The sequence below is a fragment of the Solea solea genome, chromosome 3 (genome assembly GCF_958295425.1).
Source record: "Solea solea chromosome 3, fSolSol10.1, whole genome shotgun sequence".
NCBI lineage: Eukaryota > Metazoa > Chordata > Actinopteri > Pleuronectiformes > Soleidae > Solea > Solea solea.
Window position 1 is genome coordinate 1,475,208 of NC_081136.1, and position 18,582 is coordinate 1,493,789.

The following is an 18,582-nucleotide window of genomic DNA, read 5'->3' on the forward strand; positions in this document are numbered from 1 at the left end:
TCTAACTGGTGCGGTCCAATCGGAAGCGGGAAATGCATGGAAAGTCACGTGACAACCAAACGTCCAACATGGCGGTTGGTCAGAATCGAGCTTTGTAACAAGAGTCTTGTATTTCAGTTGAGAAACCACCGTGGCGAAAGGTTTCACGGGACCGTCGCTTAGTTTACGGTAAGTTTGCGTATTTTCTTCACCACAAACGGGGAACTGACAAAGTGACGCAGAGCAGAAGCCGCCTGAGCTAACAGCCCTGCTAGCCCGCGAATTAGCTCGTATGCTAACGTGCCTTTATTTGTCAACAGTGCGCGAACACGCTGCTAAAACCGAAAACGCTGACTGTTTCACACGCGAGTGACTCATCGTTTTGTTTAAGTTTCATAAAGAACAACTAAAGAATAAGGAAATGAGCAACTTAAGCAGCAGGTTAATGATTAAGCTCTTGCAATCTGGATGTAGCAGAGTCAAAGTTTAGCATTGAATGGAAGCCATTTGAAATCTCTCTCTCTATATATATGTATATATATATGTAAGTCCTAATTATGTCATAATAATGATATTCTAAGTAGTTATAATAATGAAATGTTCTCAATATGAGATACTAAGCCCTAATAATGAGATATTAAGTTGTATGTATGATACAAAGTCATAATAATGAGACACTAAATCCTAATAATGATATTCTAAGTAGTAATAATAATGAAATGTTAACTCATGAGAAACTAAGTCCTAATAATGAGATATTAAGTCATAATAATGAGATATTAAGTCATAAATATGATACTAAGTCATAATAATGAGATGCTAAGCCATACTCACTTAGCATTTCATTATTATGACTAAGTGTCTTATAATTATGACTTGGGCTTAAATTATTCAAACAATCACAAATTATTTCTAAATGATTTCAAAATATTAAGTTTAAAATCATATAAAAAGTGTATTAAAGTAATAAATGAGGCTGTTTTCGGTCAGAAAACGGTGACTTTAAATGACACCAAATGTACATATTATTTGAGGGTAAAACGTCTCACGTGTCTTCTGTTTTTCTTTCAGGCTGTTATTTTTCTTGGCAGAGCGTCACATTCAGGTCGCCGGTTTGATTCTTCTTCTGTTCTGTGGTCGAGCTCAGACGTGTTAAGATGCCTGGAAAACACAGCGACGGCTTCAAAACAGGAGACCTGGTGTTCGCCAAGATGAAGGGCTTCCCTCACTGGCCAGCCAGGGTACAAACACACACTCACACACACACACACACACACACAGCCACGACAACAACACTGTCAGTGGGTAGTGTGCTAAATGAAACGTTGTGATGTTACCACGTACAAAATGAATGAGTGAAACTTCCAACATGGTCATGTGACTGCTGTGTAATAGATTCCCCTATTTTTACCACCTTTTAGTGACAATCTACATGTACATGTTTTACATAATGTGCACACGTTTGGCTGTAAATTTGTCGCTACACGATGCACAGAATTGTTCACGATAATTTGTTGTCTTTAAAATACTGGTCTTAAACTCGTTATTTAGTTTATTTTGTTTTTATTAAAATTTCTGTGCAGGTCTGTAAGTCAGACAACGGATACAAGAAGCGAGTCCCCGTCTTTTTCTTCGGAACCCATCAGATGTACGTAAAAACTCAGCCTCCGACCCTTCGTCATCAAAACCACATCAGAAACGATTAAACCAAGCTGATCTCTCTCTATCCCTCCCCCGTCTCCTCCCCCTCAGAGGTAACCTCCCCCCTGAGAACGTCGTCCCTTACGTCGGGAACAAGATGAAGTACGGCAGTGGCGTTCGCATCAAAGGCTTCACTGAGGGAATGTGGGAGATCCAGAACACGCCGGGAGTCGGGAGTAAATTAAAAGTCAGTGTCTCTTTGCCCTCTAATCACCTTGACCCTGATATTCAGGCTGTGTGGATTTATTTTGATTTTATGGCTTTAGAAAAATGTCCAATGACAGCAATGGACAGGACGTTAGCTCAAATGTTTGTTTGTGCAGTTTTTATTTGTTCAACAACCGTTGTCACTCTGTTGTTTCCGCAGTTACCGGGAAAAACCAACGCACAGACGTCACCTGCAAAAACTACACCAACAAAACCAACTTCCGCCAAGAAAACTACACCTGCAAAACCGACTTCTTCAAAATCGACACCCACTAAAGCGACTTTTGCCAGCACGTCGGCTCCCGGTGAACCGGTTCCTGAACGGGCGGTCGGTAAACGAAGACGTCCTCAGACTGAAGCTGCGCGCCAGAGTGAACCTGTAGCTAAAACTCAGACGCGAGCGTCGCTAAGATCCGCCCCCGAGAAAACACCCGAGTCTGGACCGGCTCCTGAAAGGACGACGAGAAACACGCGATCCAAGATGGATGAGACGGCTAGCAGTGGGCCACCCGCTGGAGGGAGGAGTCAAGACACCGCAGCAGGAGATGAACAGGAAGTGAGTGTTTTTGATTGTTTAACTTTAAATATCGTTGCATAATTCTCAGGTAAGCTTCAGCTGATGAACATTTTTATGACTCGGTACAAACACGGCAGTGAATCGTTTGCGTACAGAGAGATTCTCTACTTTTTAATTTGATGCAAAACGGAGGAAAATGAAATCAAGTACAAGGACTTTTCTGGACAAGTGTGACCGATAACTCGGGTACTAGAGTTTGGACTAATTTTTTGTTTGATTTTTCAGGCTCTTGCTCAGCAGGAGGCGCCTCCGAGTCCAGCCGTGACGCCTTCGGGTGAGGCTTTTATTTTGAAATTGGATATTTCATGACGTTAAACAGATCAATGAGAGTTGATTGTTTTTATTTCTGTTTTGCAGCTGAAATGAAACTGAAGACAACGACGGAACTAAAGGCCGGACCAAAGCAAACGTCCAAGAACGAAGAGGAAGAGGAGGAGGAGGAGGAGAGGATGTCAGCGGAGAGCCGAGGCTTCACGAGGAGGAGGAGGAGAGAGGAGGAGCAAAAGAAAACAGACGGGGAGAAGACGTCCGAGAGTCGAGGAACGAAAAGACGAGAAGAGAAAACGGGCAAAGAGACATCAGAGGAAACTAAAGGGATGAAGACGAGGAGAGCCGATAACGAGGAGGACAAAGAGAAGACGTCAGTGGAGAGTCGAGGCGTCAAGAGGAGGAGAGAGGAGGAGCAAAAGAAAGAGGAGGAGGAGGCAAAGACGTCCAAGAACGAGGGGACAAAAAGAAAAGACGAGGAGATGAAAGCAAAACAGGGAACGAAAGACGAGGGCGAGTCGGAGGAAAGCAAAGTCATGAAGACGAGGAGAGCTGAGAAAGAGGAGGAGAAACAAAAAGAGGAGAGGACGAGGGAGAGCGTCGGAACGAAGAGGACGAGGGAGAAGATGGAAGCAGGCAAAAGTGAGAAAGAGGACGCGGTGACGCCAGAGGAGCAGAAAGGGACAAAGAAGAGGAGGGAGGAGACGGAGAAGGAGGCGAAGAAGAAAGTCCAAGTGTGGGTGAAGGATGGAGGAGAGGAGGGAAGGAAAAAAGAGGGGAAGAAGACGGAGGAGTTGAAAGCTGGAGTGGGGATGGCGACGAGGAGAGCAGAGAAGGAGGTAGGAGAGAAGGAAGGGAGGACGGGGAGAGAGGAGAAGAATAAACAAGATGTGGACGTAAAGAAAGAAGAGGTGAAGAAGGGTTCAGAGGAGGAGAAGAGAGACGGGACGAGGAGCGCAGGGAAGGAAACGGAGAAGGGAAAAAAAGAGGTGGCCAGGAGAGAAGAGAAGGAGGTGCAGAGGAAGAAACATGATGTGGAAGAAACGAAAAAGGAGACGAGTGGACAGAGGAAAGATAGAGGAGGGACGAAGATGAGGAGCAGGAGCGCGGAGAAGGAGTCAGAAGAGGAGGGAAAGAAAAGAGAGAAGGCGATGAGGAGAGAGGAGAAGGAGGTGCCAACAAAGAAAAGAGGAGATGTGGACACCAAGAATGAAGAGAGGAAGAAGACGGACGACGAGAGAGGAGGAACTAAGATGAAGGATGCAGGAGAGGAGGGAAAGAAAAAAGACAAGGATGCGCTGAGGAGCAAACGAGATGTGGAAGCAAAGGGAGACGAGATGAAGAAGAGGACGGAGGCGGGGACGAGTGGAGAGAAGTCGGGAAGAGGAGGGATGAAGACGAGGAGAGGAGGAGACGAGGGAAGAGAGAGGAGAAGAGGATCTCGGGACGAAGAGGTAAAACCCTTTTTTTTTAAACCCTTTTTTTTTCATTTAAGAAGCTGAAAAACAAAAAACTAACACTCTGATCGATTAATTAATTCAAGATGTCTGTTAATTTTCTTCACCGAGCAGCGACAGCGCCACCTGGCAGCCAAGAGGGAGAGCGTGCTGACGTCTCTGAGAGGTCTACTGAAGGAGGGACGAGGAGCAAAGAGGAGGGAGGCGCTGAAGAGCATGTTGTAAGAGAAAAAAAATACAAACGTGGACCGACAACGTGACAGAAGAGCGTGAGCGACGGAAGCGCTGACGTTTTTTTTTGTCGTTTTTTGTTCTTGACAGGAAATGTGCAGACGCAGCGAAGAAGAAGAAGACTGTCGAGATGAGAGGGACAGGAAGTCAGAGGAGCGGGAAAGAGATGTCCAGGAAGTCGCTGACGGACGAGAAGAAGACAATGAGGGAAGACCACGATCGGATGAAGACGGTGAAGGAGAAGAGCAAAACGGACGGAGAACAGAAGACGGACGAGAAGAAAACGAGTGACGAAACGCGGCAGCAGAAGGACGAAGAAAAGAAAGAGGAGAGGAAAATAATCGGAAAGATCGTGAAAGGGACGGGAGGACAGGGACCGAAGGTTCAGATGAAGACGATGATGGGAGGAGCGGTGGCGACGACGGCCACTGTGGAGGAGGAGAAGAGGAGGAAAGAGGAAAATGTGATGAGCAGAAAGACGGAGGAGAAGAAGACGGTGGAGAAAGACAAGAAACCCGAAGATAAACGGACGGAGAAAAGCACCGAGGTCGAGAGGAAACTGGACGGATCGACGGAAGACGACAAGAAGAAGAGTCAGGATGAGGGCGTGAAGGAGAAAAAGAAAGGTGAAGATGGGAAGAACCGAGAAGAGCAAACGGAGATGGAGAAAAAGACTAGAGGACAGAAGAAGACGGAGAAAGAGAAGGACCTCGAAGGTAAAAAGACGGAGAAAAGCACCGAGGTCGAGCGGAAACCAGAAAGAGCGAAGGAAGACGAGAAGAAGAAGAGTCAGGATGAGGGTGTGAAGGAAGAAGAAGATGAGAAGAACCGAGAAGAGCAAACGGAGGCAGAGACGAGGACGAGAGGACAGAAGAAGACGGAGAAAGTGAAGAATCCTGAAGAGAAAAAGACAGAAAAGGGCACAGAGGTCGAGAAGAAACCAGAAAGAGCGACAGAGGAGGAGGAGAAGAGGAGTCAGGATGAAGACGAGAAAGACAAGAAGACTGGTGAAGATGGGGAGAGTGAAACGGAGACGGAAAAGAGGACGAGAGGACAGAAGAAGACGACGGAGAAAGAGAAGAATCTTGAAGATAAAAAGACGGAAAAAAGCACAAAACCTGCCGAGGACAGAAAAGAGGGGGAAAAGAAGAGTCAGGATGAAGATGTGAGAGAAAAGAAGAGCGGCGAAGATGAGGAGAAGAAGAAAGAAGAGCAGCAGAGGAAGAGTGAGACAGAGACAGAAAGGAGGACGAGAGGACAGAAGAAAAAGGACGAGAAGACTGAAAAACCCAACGCGGAATCGCACGTGGAAGACGAGAAAACGGAAGAGACGACGACACAGAGTGTCACGGCGGAGAGAGTAGAGACGTCGGAAAAAGACGGAGACGCTAAGCCTGCGGAGACGAGGGCGGAGTCACGGGAGACGAAGAGTCCGACGAAGATGACGCTCACGGACTCGACGCTGCACAGGCTCCACGGGGACATCAGGATTTCCCTGAAGACGGACAAACCGGTAAGACGCGAGCACACTCGGCCGTTTGAGCGGGACGGTTCCGTAACTCCGTCCCCTCACTCAGTGTCTCCTCCTCTGCGTCCTCCAGGACATCAGGAAGTGTCTGACGGCGCTGGATCAGCTCAGCATGGTCTACGTGACGTCGCAGCACGTCCAGAGACACAGCGAGCTCGTGGCCACGCTCAGAAAGGTACGAAGAAACAAAGATTTACAAAGAGCAATGTGGGAATTTACGACTTTTCTGAGACTCGCACGTTAAGACACGAGGACTGACCATTTGATGACATCATTGCGATAATTATAAAAACCGGAAACCACTTCTGGGAGCGTTTTGTTTGTCGTAAGCTTTCTAAATGTTTTCCAGAAACGGACGACGAAGAAATCGACCAAGGAATGTAAAAAAAACCACGTTAAAAACGTTACAAAATACGATGCTAATGTTTACCGAAAAATTGCAGAAATTACTGTCACAAATAACAAACATCTAACGAAATCAAAATATGTGCCACAGGTTAGTTTCGTTAAATTTAACCAAATGTGAGTAAAATTTTACAAAAAAGTAAAAAAAATATTTTTTAACCAAATGTAAGTAACATCTAAGCTAATTTGAATAAAATTACCAAATTTGCGTAAAGTCTTCCAAACATCGAACTTTTTTTTGGTCAAATTTGGTTCAAATTTGAGTAAGTTCTGAGTCTAATTTAACCAAAATGTAACCAATTTTTTATCGAGTTTGAACAAATTATTGTCAAATTTGGGTGAAATTTTCCCTTTAGAATAGACGGCTGTGTAAAGTGTGTATTTCCTGTGTGTGTTTTGTGTAGATGCGATGCTACAGAGCCAGCCAGATCATCATGGACAAGGCGTCCATGTTGTACAACCGCTTCAAAAATGTCTACCTGGTGGGGGAGGGCGAGGAGGTGGTGAGCGCAACCTTCCTGCGATCGCTGCTGGAGGACAACGAGCGGGAGGAGGCTCAGAGGGCGGAGCTCTGCCGCGACAAGCTGATGAAGGCGGAGCTTCAGCAGGAAGTGAAGGAACCCTTGGGACAGCTGGAGGAGAAAGAAGGCGATGATAAATGAGGTAACGAAAAGTCTGTGTTTATATATTTACAAACAATTTTTTTTTTTGTATTTTTGAATTTGATCATTCAAAACCAAAAATGTGCTCAACTGTTCCCCCCCCCCCCTCCAGTTGCAGTGGACCCTGAAGTTCTAATGTTCCTGAGCTCGGACTGAACCACTTCCCGGGCTGAGGGGTGTTGAGCTCTGAAACTGTTGCCCCCCCCGGCTGCGACAACGAGAATGTTCACAACCGTTTACCTCGACACACACACACACACGCACGGAGCTGTTGTTTATTTCACTTCAGAATTATTGTTGTTCTCATGGTTTCACAAACATTAACTTCACCGTTCACCCTTGACTGTATGTGATGTAAGCTAAGACTTAAGCTAAGCTAAATGCTCACTTCGTCTTTATAACATTTGGACAAATTGTACATTTTAAAGCGTCCTCTTGCGTCCACGCGTTGACCTCAAAGTTGTATCGTTAAACTTTCATCACTAACCAAAGGTTACGATAATGTTACAATATTTACATTTAACAAAAACAAAAAAATACACTTCACAACCACAACACGCATTAACTGCTCCCAGCAGGGGCTGATGGGAAATGTAGTTTTATTTATGTTTAATTTTAAATCGACAGGAGCGTGAAACTGTTTAGTACAGGTTTTATTCTGTTTGTTTTAATCGTGACTGAGAAGACGTTTACAGTGAATTTATGTTTAGATACTTTTCCCCCTCTTTTTTTTGAAATGTGTATATATGTAATTTTTTTACTTCCAGATATAAAATTAAAAAAAAGCATTTGTACAAAAATGACCTGGATTATTTGACTCGCACAAGAATCAAGAATTTTACACTAACGTTTTCTGTTTGTTAAACTTTAAATTTCCCAACATACATGATGATAAACTTCTTACATTATATGAAAAATAAAAATACATATAAACACGTATGACATATCAAAATCAGTGAGGAGGGTGTTTTATATGATTATTTGTATATATATACTCATTATTTTATAACTAACTACGTATATGTACACCTAACATTTAACAGCATTGACTTAAACTTGTGATTGCAAAGTGAGGTTTTAATAAGCTGTGATTTACCAGGGCCGGCCCAAACCTCGGGGCCCATAAAGTCCCACCACCACCAGTTATTTTCAAAGTGAATCACTAAGTGTGTCAAACTGAACATGGATGAAGAAAGAAAACAACAAAAATTCAGAATTTCTATTTTCTATAAACAAGTGACTTTGGTTTCGTAACTAATCGGGAAAGTTGTTCAAATGTGCACTAAATGTGCAAATTTCAACCACAAAACCAAAAAATAGGCCTGGTTCAATCCAAGATGGCATCTTTTTTGAGCCAAGTTTCAGTCATGTACGTTAAACTCACCAGATGACCTGATGGAAGTTTTTGGGCTCAGTTTTTAGCACCTCCCACTTCCAATATTGAGTTTGTGTTCATGGTTAAGGCCTCAAAAATGTTATTTAATTTTGAGGAAAAAGAATGATAATAATAATTATTATTTTTTCAGTTTCTATAGACTTTAAAATTAAATTTAAAATGAATCATTAGGGAGGATGAAAATAGTACAAAAAACGATGATTACAATTAAGAAAGGGGTATAAAGTAAGTCAAGTAAATGAGTATATACAAATGTGTTTATATTTTTATATCTATATTGTTAACTTAACAAAAACTTGTTATTGATTCATGTGAAGTGCAAGTGAAAAGGTAATACATTTATTACAATATATTATCAACATGGACTTGGAGGTTTATTATTATTATTATTATCATTATTATAATATGTATTCATATTTATTCATTTATGTATTGTATGTAATTGTGTTTTATACACTGTGTAAATTGCTAATTAATTGGGATAAAGGGGCAGATTACGTATGTATTATATTATAACTATTATATAACTTATATGTGTATGATGTTCAAAGTGTAGATGTTTCTTTTTCCCCCTTCCCAAGTTATTTTGTGTATTGTAATTTTGTTTTATACATAAACAGATAATTAATTGGGATAAAGGGGCAGATTACAAGATTACATATATTATAAGTAGTGCATAACTTGCAACATGAGGTGGCATAACATATTCTAATATTATCAATATTAATCTCAATTTTGATCAAAATATGTAGAAGCAGATAAAAGATTATATATATATATATATATACGTATATATATATACACACATATATATATATACGTATATATATATACACACATATATATATATACGTATATATATATACACACATATATATATATATATATACACACACACACACACACACATATACATACATATATATAAACTGCAGTACCTGCAGCAGGTAAAAATCCCCATTAAGATAATAATTCGGAGTGTTGGTGCTCTTGTAGAAAGAGTTGTGTGGCTCTTAAAAGAGCCTTTGTATTTGCAGGTGTTTCGTCAGACACAGTTTACTTCTTCTTGGCCGCGGTCTTCTTCGCTGCTTTGGGCTTCGCCGCCTTCTTGGCGGGAGACTTCTTGGGAGCAGCGGCTTTCTTGGCGACCTTCTTGGGGCTCTTAGCAGCGACCTTCTTGGGGCTCTTGGCTGCCTTCTTGGGGCTCTTGGCCGGCGCCGCCGCGGGTTTCTTTGCCTTCTTCGGGGACTTCTTAGCGGCCACTGGCTTCTTCGCTGCGGGCTTTGCCTTCTTGGCTACTACGGCTTTCTTAGCAGCGGGCTTCTTGGCTTTAACTGCGGGCTTCGCGGCCGGCTTCGCGGCCTTGGGTTCAGCCTTCTGCTTGTTCAGCTTGAAAGAACCGGAGGCTCCGCTTCCCTTGGGCTGAGCCAGAGTCCCGTTAGCGACCAGAGCCTTCACGGCGGTCTTCACGCGGCTGTTGTTCTTCTCCACGTCGTATCCTTCGGCCAACAGAGCCTTCTTCAGGGCGGCCAGAGACACGCCGTTACGTTCCTTGGACGCGGTCACGGTGGCGATGATCAGCTCCCGGACGTTGGGTCCGGCCTTCGCGGGCTTGCTCGCCGCCTTCTTCTTGGGGGCTTTGGCTGGAGCCTTGGCTGGAGCCGCGGCGGGGGCTGGTGCTTCTTCTGCCATGTTTAGTGTTCGCTGATGAAAAGTCAGACTCAACTGATTTCATTTGAGTAGGGGGCTGTGCTTAAACACACCATGAGAACCGTGGAGACTCAACCCCGGCACTGCTCCCTGTCTGTGCTCTCTGAACACCGGGACACTTGTGTTTTCTCTTCACCGATATAACGCCATAAAATGACGGTACAACATGAGGTGGAAGCCGCCGGTGGATGGAGCCGACAGCTGCGGCGTGTGTGCTGATGGAGAAGCCGCGCAGAGCTCCGGGAGTCTCGGCTTTCTGTCTGCGGAGACTCCAAACCTCGTCTGATCGCCGCCGCGAGCGACGCGGACCGGCGACTTTTCCCTCTTCTTTGTCTCCTAAAACGGGTCCAAATGTCTCGGGGCTCGGTCAGAACCCGTCCACCGGCTGCTCCACACGTTAGTTTCGGGTCTCGGAGCAAAAACAAGCAGCTGCCGGTGATTATTGTGTGAAAAAGTGACGCCGATGTGTGGACAATAAACACAGAGATGATGGAGGCTCGTGGAGCAGTGGAGCTGCTGCTTCGACTTCACTCTGATCACTCATCGATGTCATCAATACTCTTATTATCTCATGTTGGAAATAAAGAAACCAGTAAAACAACAGTGAACTGGAGAGTTTACACTTTGATGAGCCTCAGTAACAGGAATATGACAAACCCTAGAATTATTTGAACTACACATATAAAGATATATAAGTAATAGATATATTGAACAGTAATATAAATGTAATATTCAGACAGCCATGAGTAACTACAAGAAGTGATTTAATTCAAGTGTGAATAAAACACAGTTTCACACGTTCACAAAAACTCTGGATTTTATATTTATGTCATTTTAAAATCAAAATTGCAGTGGTGGAAAAAATTATCTTATAAAAAAGGTAAAATAAATATAAAATGTTGGCAACAATAGAAAAGTACGTATACTGAGTTGAGTAAGTATGTATTTTTGTCGTTTTATAGTTTGATTGTGTTTATTTCTGTTATATTAAAATCTCATTAGGATTTTTACAAACAGGATAAAACAAACACTTTACACATTATTCTTATAATTTACAGAGATCTTAACAAGGACAGAGCAGCTAGCATACAGTTGTGACACAGTTGCTTTAGCCAAAGGTTTATTTCCACTTTATGACAAAACTAATTACAAAATTATGTACACAAACAAACAAAGTGGCTACAGGTAGCTGGAAGTGAGGGTCTGGGACATAAATCAACTTAACTTGTAATAAATTGTATTCCACTGTTTATTCCACTCACTTTACGTATGACGACTAAAGACTTTCTTTCAGAGACAGAAGAGCGGCAGTCGTTGTTTTGAGTGTATGTTTGGAGCTGGCCGCAAGAACAGGTTCCCTGAGACACGACCAATCCAGCGAGGGCAGCAGCAGGCGGACCGCGGTCTTTGCGCTGTGAACCAGGCGTGAAGAATTCAAACGTCATTGTCGTCGTCTTTGGTCGTTACAGCAGACTTTGTTCGGGCGTTTTCTCCAATCTCTGATGACACAAATGTTGGGTCCATGGGTTCCAACGCCCGTGACCGGCTGAGCTGATTGCTCATGATATTTACAATAGGAGAGGTTAGATTCAACAAATCGTACCACATGGACCTTTATAGTGGGCCCCTTTTGGTCCTCTGATGTTTCACACGTCTATCAGAAAATATTTTATTTTAATTTTGTATTCTCTGTGTAGATTATCATTCATCCAGGAGTTTTTTTTTTTTTTTTAAAACCATTTCTGCTTCTTTCTTGGCGACCTTAGGACTCTTAGCGACCTTGCCTTCTTTGTGGGCTTCTTGGTGGCCACTGCCTTCTTGGTCGCTGTGGGTTTCTTAACCTTGGCCTTCTTCACCATTTTTGCGGACCTTAGATTCAGTCGTCCTATGCAGCTTGAAAGAACGGGAGGCTCCAATTCCCTTGGGCTGAGCCAGAGTCCCGCTAGCGATCAAAGACTTCACGGCGGTCTTGACACGGCTGTTGTTCTTGCGGCCAGAGAGATGCCGTTGCATTCTTTAGATGTGGTGACAATCTGGTCACGGACGCTGGGTCCAGCCTTCGTGGGCTTGGTGGTGCACAGCTTTTCCAGCCAGCTCCAGGATCTCAGCGGTCAGGTACTCAAGCACAGCCGCCAGGTAGACGGGGCGCCGGCACCTGTGTGCATAGTTGCCCTTCCTTAGCAGCCTGTGAATGCGACCGACAGGGAAGTGGAGTCCGGCCCTGGAAGAGCGGGTCTTTGCTTTGGCTCTGATTTTCCTGCTGCCATATTTACTTCTTCCAGACATCTACGACAAGATGTAAGAGGATTAAAGGTGCCCATTATCAAAGTCAATGTTTTGCTCATGTGATGATGGAAAAATAACTTAATGACACTTATTTGGGCAAAATTGTCTTCCAGGCAGTGGGGGCAGTACTCTGTCCAGTTTTCATAATGCATCCATGGTTAGCTGCTGTTGCTTCGATCTGGATCTGTGACTAACCACGCCCCCCTCATTTGCATACAATGATTGGAAATGAAAAACAGCCATGAAATAAATGTGGCGCTTCAAAATAAAACTCTCTGGAAATAAATAAATGTGGCGTTTGGAAATAAAAGTCCCCAGAAAATAATAAAGTTATTAATTTATTTCATAGCCATATTTGAAATGATTTTTTTTTTGTTTTTTTTTCTGTATTTAATCTGTTTGGGCTTTTTTTATTATTTCTCTTTTTTTAACGTCATGTATGCTAATGTTAAAAGCTTGTGTGTACAAGTACAACATGGTTTAATATTGTTTTTACATAATACAGGTCTACGAAGTTACTTAGACATGGAAATTCACTATATAATAAGTGATAATAATCTCATGGTGCTAGATTGCAAGTGATAGCATTTATTTTAAATACCATAACGAATGTATTATTATCATCATTATTATTATTATTATATAAGAGGTTTTAGTTTTGTCTCAGAGAAAGTGTGTGGCTCTTAAAAGAGCCGTTGTGTTGTGTTGTGAAGGGTCAGTGTTTACTTCTTGGACGCGGCCTTCTCGGTCTTCTTGGGCAGGAGAACAGCCTGGATGTTGGGCAAGACTCCGCCCTGAGCGATGGTAACTCCGCCGAGCAGCTTGTTGAGCTCCTCGTCGTTGCGGACAGCCAGCTGCAGGTGACGCGGGATGATGCGGGTCTTCTTGTTGTCGCGGGCGGCGTTTCCAGCCAGCTCGAGGATCTCAGCGGTGAGGTACTCGAGCACGGCCGCCAGGTAGACGGGGGCGCCGGCACCTACACGCTGGGCATAGTTACCCTTCCTCAGCAGCCTGTGGACACGGCCCACGGGGAACTGGAGCCCGGCCCTGGAGGAGCGAGTCTTTGCCTTTGCTCTGGCTTTGCCGGCACCGGTTTTACCTCTTCCAGACATAACGTTGTTTGATTTTAAGTCTCAGACAAACTGTGGCTCTCACTGAGCAAAGCCTCGCTTTTATCTCGCTGGAAAACGCGGCTCCTCCCGGAACTTTTGGTGGACATTTTCAAAACTCTTTTGTCCAATGAGCAGCGGAGCTTCAGAAAGAGGCTCGCGCATTTGGGCGGCGCCGAGCAGCGGAGCTTCACAAAGAGGCTCGCGCCTCTGGGCGGCGCTGAGCTCCAGGAAGAGCCTCTGACCAACCAGGAGCCGGAGGACTGAGGCAGCGTCACCGCCCTCATGGCAGCTCCAACGCTATAAAACAAGCGCGCTTCCTTCTCTCCTCATTGCATTTTTCTTTCTGCTATAGAGAATAGAACTTGTTAAAATGGCCAGAACCAAGCAAACCGCCCGGAAATCTACCGGAGGCAAAGCCCCGAGGAAGCAGCTCGCCACCAAGGCTGCCCGCAAGAGCGCCCCGGCCACCGGCGGCGTCAAGAAGCCTCACCGTTACAGGCCCGGCACCGTGGCCCTGCGTGAGATCCGTCGCTACCAGAAGTCCACGGAGCTGCTCATCCGCAAGCTGCCCTTCCAGCGCCTGGTGCGCGAGATCGCACAGGACTTCAAGACCGACCTGCGCTTCCAGAGCTCCGCCGTCATGGCCCTGCAGGAGTCCAGCGAGGCCTACCTGGTCGGCCTCTTCGAGGACACCAACCTGTGCGCCATCCACGCCAAGAGAGTCACCATCATGCCCAAAGACATCCAGCTGGCCCGTCGTATCCGTGGAGAGCGAGCTTAAATCTGACAACCACTAAACCACAACACAACGGCTCTTTTAAGAGCCACACACTTCATCTGTAAAGAGCTGATAATCTTAATTTAGAAAGTCGTGTATGGTAAATGTTATCCTATAATGCTAGTACAGTAACAGTGAATATGAAATAACGTTAAATATTACATTTAATATATATATATATATATATATATATATATATATAGACACGGTTTCTACCTCCAAGTGTGAAATAAGAAAAGAAAAACAAGTTCAACGGAGTTTCCTTTTAAACCAGACTAAAAATGACCAAACAGCCACACACTCCTCCACAAAGAGCTGATCCCTAATTGAAAAGTAATTAAACGTTTAATTTCTCTTAAAGGAGATGGAAAGTGTAAAGAAACACTTGGATAAATGACATTTAATTAGCAACCATTTCTTCGATTGTTTTTGTAAGTAGTTTATTATGTGATTATTATTTTAAGTATGGAAATTATGTTGTCACCACTAACACTATTTTTTTAAATTATATTACATGTTATTGTTTTATTATGTGTTTACGTTGTATTGTTAATTTTATTAATTATGTTATTTAGTCTATAATGTTTTATTATCACTTTTAGTCTTTTGTTTTCTCAGTGTAATGCATTGTTAGTTCCGCGTCCCCTTGTGGTGGGGGACCAGGTAAAGGGACGGACCGGAGGAGAGAGCCCGGCTCCGCGTGAGCTCGTGTTCTCTGTTTTCATGAGATACAGAAAAAATAAAGTCATTATTATGAATCTTATAAACCTATAATGAGGCGTCTATTGTTTGTAATTATTCTCACGTTTGTCTTGAATAACAAGCTCTTTAAACGTGAACGAACAAAGTGAACGTGTTTCTGATTCTCCGTCTCGTGCTGTTTGCAGAAAGAATGAAAGAAATGCGAAAAACTTCTTAAGTTCTTCACAATTTACTGACTGAACAGACCGAGGGATTCAGAACCACCGAGTTTATTATTGTTTCATTTATTTACATGTTTGCTCTAACTTTTGATTCTTAAATATTTAACACATTCCTGACATTTTAAAACACAACATTTTTCGAACATTCTAGTGATTTTCTTTCAAATTTCAAAACTTCATCATCATTTTTATATATGTGATAATATTTGTATGTGTTGTACAGAGGAGGATTAGAGCCACGTGTAAATTATTATTATTATTATATAAAACCCTGATTTCTGAGAAGTCATAATTTTTGGCACTGGGATATCAGTTGTGATAAATTCTTCACATTATGAGGGAAACAAACCCGACCCAGTGTTTTGTGAGCATAAATTTTTTTTATTATTCTAAGGAAGGGGGGCCGACAAAGTGGAAAAAACCAACTATTTATAGCTGGTGGGCAATATAAGATATAAATTATGATATTAGACAGAATTGCAAAAGGTGTTTGTTTGGTTATAAAATTATTCACAATAAAAACATATTTATGATGCACAAAACAGAGAATTACATTGAAAATACAAGGATAACTGATTAAAACAGCTTATATATTTCATGTTGAGTGTAATACATTTAATAAAGCAATGATTACAACCGGATGTCTTATTAATATTCAACAAATATTGCCGGTAAATACATTTAGTCATTTATATTCTGTCTCTATTCCATCACCACATGTAATCGATTGGAGGGCCACATGTGGCCCACGGGCCACCAGTTTGACACATGTGTTCTATGAAATTATTTTCATAGCCATGCTGTAATTTCTTGTGTTCAAAGCTGTATTTAATGTTTTTGTCTGTGAAAGTTGAAAAAGTTGATAGAAGTCATTTTAATCTGTTCTAGTTTTGAAACCGATTTATTCTCCAGGGTCGCTTCCTTTGCAGTAAAGAAAACATTATTTATACTATACTAAACATTTATTTCATACTTTCATCAAAGTGTAAACTCTCCAGTTCCCTGTTTTATTGGTTTCTTTATTTCTAACATGAGATAAGAGTATTGATGACATCGATGAGTGATCAGAGTGAAGTAGGAGCAGCAGCTCCACTGCTCCACGAGCCTCCATCATCTCTGTGTTTGCTGTCCACACATCGGCGTCACTTTTTCACACAATAATCACCGGCAGCTGCTTGTTTTTGCTCCGAGACCCGAAACGAACGTGTGGAGCAGCCGGTGGACGGGTTCTGACCGAGCCCCGGGACATTTGGTCCGTTTTAGGAGACAAAGAAGAGGGAAAAGTCGCCGGTCCGCGTCGCTCGCGGCGGCGATCAGACGAGGTTTGGAGTCTCCGCAGACAGAAAGCCGAGACTCCCGGAGCTCTGCGCGGCTTCTCCATCAGCACACACGCCGCAGCTGTCGGCTCCATCCACCGGCGGCTTCCACCTCATGTTGTACCGTCATTTTATGGCGTTTTATCGGTGAAGAGAAAACACAAGTGTCCCGGTGTTCAGAGAGCACGGACGGGGAGCAGTGCCGGGGTTGAGTCTCCACGGTTCTCATGGTGTGTTTAAGGACAGCCCCCTACTCAAATGAAATCAGTTGACTCTGACTTTTCATCAGCGAACACTAAACATGGCAGAAGAAGCACCAGCCCCCGCCGCGGCTCCAGCCAAGGCTCCAGCCAAAGCCCCCAAGAAGAAGGCGGCGAGCAAGCCCGCGAAGGCCGGACCCAACGTCCGGGAGCTGATCATCGCCACCGTGACCGCGTCCAAGGAACGTAACGGCGTGTCTCTGGCCGCCCTGAAGAAGGCTCTGTTGGCCGAAGGATACGACGTGGAGAAGAACAACAGCCGCGTGAAGACCGCCGTGAAGGCTCTGGTCGCTAACGGGACTCTGGCTCAGCCCAAGGGAAGCGGAGCCTCCGGTTCTTTCAAGCTGAACAAGCAGAAGGCTGAACCCAAGGCCGCGAAGCCGGCCGCGAAGCCCGCAGTTAAAGCCAAGAAGCCCGCTGCTAAGAAAGCCGTAGTAGCCAAGAAGGCAAAGCCCGCAGCGAAGAAGCCAGTGGCCGCTAAGAAGTCCCCGAAGAAGGCAAAGAAACCCGCGGCGGCGCCGGCCAAGAGCCCCAAGAAGGCAGCCAAGAGCCCCAAGAAGGTCGCTGCTAAGAGCCCCAAGAAGGTCGCCAAGAAAGCCGCTGCTCCCAAGAAGTCTCCCGCCAAGAAGGCGGCGAAGCCCAAAGCAGCGAAGAAGACCGCGGCCAAGAAGAAGTAAACTGTGTCTGACGAAACACCTGCAAATACAAAGGCTCTTTTAAGAGCCACACAACTCTTTCTACAAGAGCACTAACACTCTCAATTATTATCTTAGTGGGGATTTTTACCTGCTGCAGGTACTGCAGTTTATATATATATATATATATATATATATACATTATCATTACATTATCTTGTATGTAATCTGCTTCTACATATTTAGATCAAAATTGAGATTAATATTGTTAAATATTAGAATATGTTGAGTACCAGCTGTGTAATGTTGCAAGTTATGCACTAGTTATAATATACATGTAATCTTGTAATCTGCCCCTTTATTCAAGATTCAAGAAGTTTTTATTGTCATTATGAGGATATAATGACATTTTTGCAGAGACTCCCGGCTTGAGGTACACAATAAAATATAACATATAACGCAAAAATAACGAAGGACTTGACACTTAAATAAGAAAGACTTTTAAATAAGACCCAACAAGAGACTTAACAGTTAATAAGACGCAACAAAATGTAAAGCCCAACAAAATATAAAAGTACAGAAAGCCGCTGCTCAATTCCCAATTAATTATCAGTTTATGTATAAAACAAAATTACAATACACAAAATAACTTGGGAAGGGGGAAAAGAAACAACTTTTTGAAAATTATAGTATTTGTCCATCATACACACATAAGTTATATAATAGTTAAAATATAATGTATATGTAATCTGCCCCTTTATCCTAATTAGCAGTTTACACAGTATATAAAACACAATTACATACAACACATAAATATGAATACATATTATTATAATAATCATAATAACAATAATAACCTCCAAGTCCATGTTGATGATTATTGTAATAAATCTATTACCTTTTCACTTGTATTATTGACATTAACCAATAACAGATGTGTATATTTTCCACACATTAACTTTTCTAACAGTTTCCATTTTAGATACAAGTTAACAATCGTAATTATAATTGTAAAAAACAATTACATACAATACATAAAAAACACACATACTAGTATGTCATCATAGTGTGTATATATATATTTGTCGCCAATGTGTATATATATTTATATATATTATAAATACACACATAAATACATCATTCATTCATTAG

At 43.0% G+C, this 18,582-nt stretch overlaps 5 protein-coding genes across 5 annotated transcripts; 3 read left to right on the forward strand and 2 right to left on the reverse strand.

The window, feature by feature from the left end:
- Window positions 1-49: 49 nt before the first annotated feature.
- On the forward strand, window positions 50-7,814 carry LOC131455890 (trichohyalin-like). Its single transcript, XM_058623753.1, has 12 exons — window positions 50-168; window positions 1,051-1,220; window positions 1,563-1,627; window positions 1,732-1,867; window positions 2,048-2,482; window positions 2,690-2,738; window positions 2,822-4,185; window positions 4,303-4,409; window positions 4,510-5,932; window positions 6,021-6,122; window positions 6,757-7,015; window positions 7,127-7,814. Exons 2-11 carry the CDS (start codon window positions 1,137-1,139, stop codon window positions 7,012-7,014), a joined length of 4,023 nt encoding a protein of 1,340 aa, XP_058479736.1. The 5' UTR covers window positions 50-168; window positions 1,051-1,136; the 3' UTR covers window position 7,015; window positions 7,127-7,814.
- Window positions 7,815-9,351: 1,537 nt separating this feature from the next.
- On the reverse strand, window positions 9,352-10,712 carry LOC131455811 (histone H1-like). The gene has a single exon (XM_058623616.1). The coding sequence runs from the start codon at window positions 10,100-10,102 to the stop codon at window positions 9,467-9,469; it is 636 nt and encodes a 211-aa protein (XP_058479599.1). The 5' UTR covers window positions 10,103-10,712; the 3' UTR covers window positions 9,352-9,466.
- Window positions 10,713-13,031: 2,319 nt separating this feature from the next.
- On the reverse strand, window positions 13,032-13,536 carry LOC131456626 (histone H2A-like). Its single transcript, XM_058625111.1, has one exon. The coding sequence runs from the start codon at window positions 13,516-13,518 to the stop codon at window positions 13,129-13,131; it is 390 nt and encodes a 129-aa protein (XP_058481094.1). The 5' UTR covers window positions 13,519-13,536; the 3' UTR covers window positions 13,032-13,128.
- Window positions 13,537-13,875: 339 nt separating this feature from the next.
- On the forward strand, window positions 13,876-14,439 carry LOC131456623 (histone H3). The gene has a single exon (XM_058625107.1). It carries the CDS (start codon window positions 13,889-13,891, stop codon window positions 14,297-14,299), a length of 411 nt encoding a protein of 136 aa, XP_058481090.1. The 5' UTR covers window positions 13,876-13,888; the 3' UTR covers window positions 14,300-14,439.
- Window positions 14,440-16,481: 2,042 nt separating this feature from the next.
- Window positions 16,482-17,605, forward strand: LOC131456619 (histone H1-like). The gene has a single exon (XM_058625102.1). It carries the CDS (start codon window positions 16,837-16,839, stop codon window positions 17,470-17,472), a length of 636 nt encoding a protein of 211 aa, XP_058481085.1. The 5' UTR covers window positions 16,482-16,836; the 3' UTR covers window positions 17,473-17,605.
- The last annotated feature ends 977 nt before the right edge of the window (window positions 17,606-18,582 follow it).

What these genes read in the sequence shown, in the direction of transcription:
- LOC131455890 (XM_058623753.1), top strand. Translation starts at nt 1,137, where the DNA reads ATGCCTGGAAAACACAGCGACGGCTTCAAAACAGGAGACCTGGTGTTC. An exon ending in TTCTTCGGAACCCATCAGAT is followed by an intron (nt 1,628 to 1,731) that starts GTACGTAAAAAC and finishes CCTCCCCCTCAG; the next exon opens with AGGTAACCTCCCCCCTGAGA. An exon ending in TCGTGGCCACGCTCAGAAAG is followed by an intron (nt 6,123 to 6,756) that starts GTACGAAGAAAC and finishes TGTTTTGTGTAG; the next exon opens with ATGCGATGCTACAGAGCCAG.
- LOC131455811 (XM_058623616.1), bottom strand. Translation starts at nt 10,102, where the DNA reads ATGGCAGAAGAAGCACCAGCCCCCGCCGCGGCTCCAGCCAAGGCTCCA.
- LOC131456626 (XM_058625111.1), bottom strand. Translation starts at nt 13,518, where the DNA reads ATGTCTGGAAGAGGTAAAACCGGTGCCGGCAAAGCCAGAGCAAAGGCA.
- LOC131456623 (XM_058625107.1), top strand. Translation starts at nt 13,889, where the DNA reads ATGGCCAGAACCAAGCAAACCGCCCGGAAATCTACCGGAGGCAAAGCC.
- LOC131456619 (XM_058625102.1), top strand. Translation starts at nt 16,837, where the DNA reads ATGGCAGAAGAAGCACCAGCCCCCGCCGCGGCTCCAGCCAAGGCTCCA.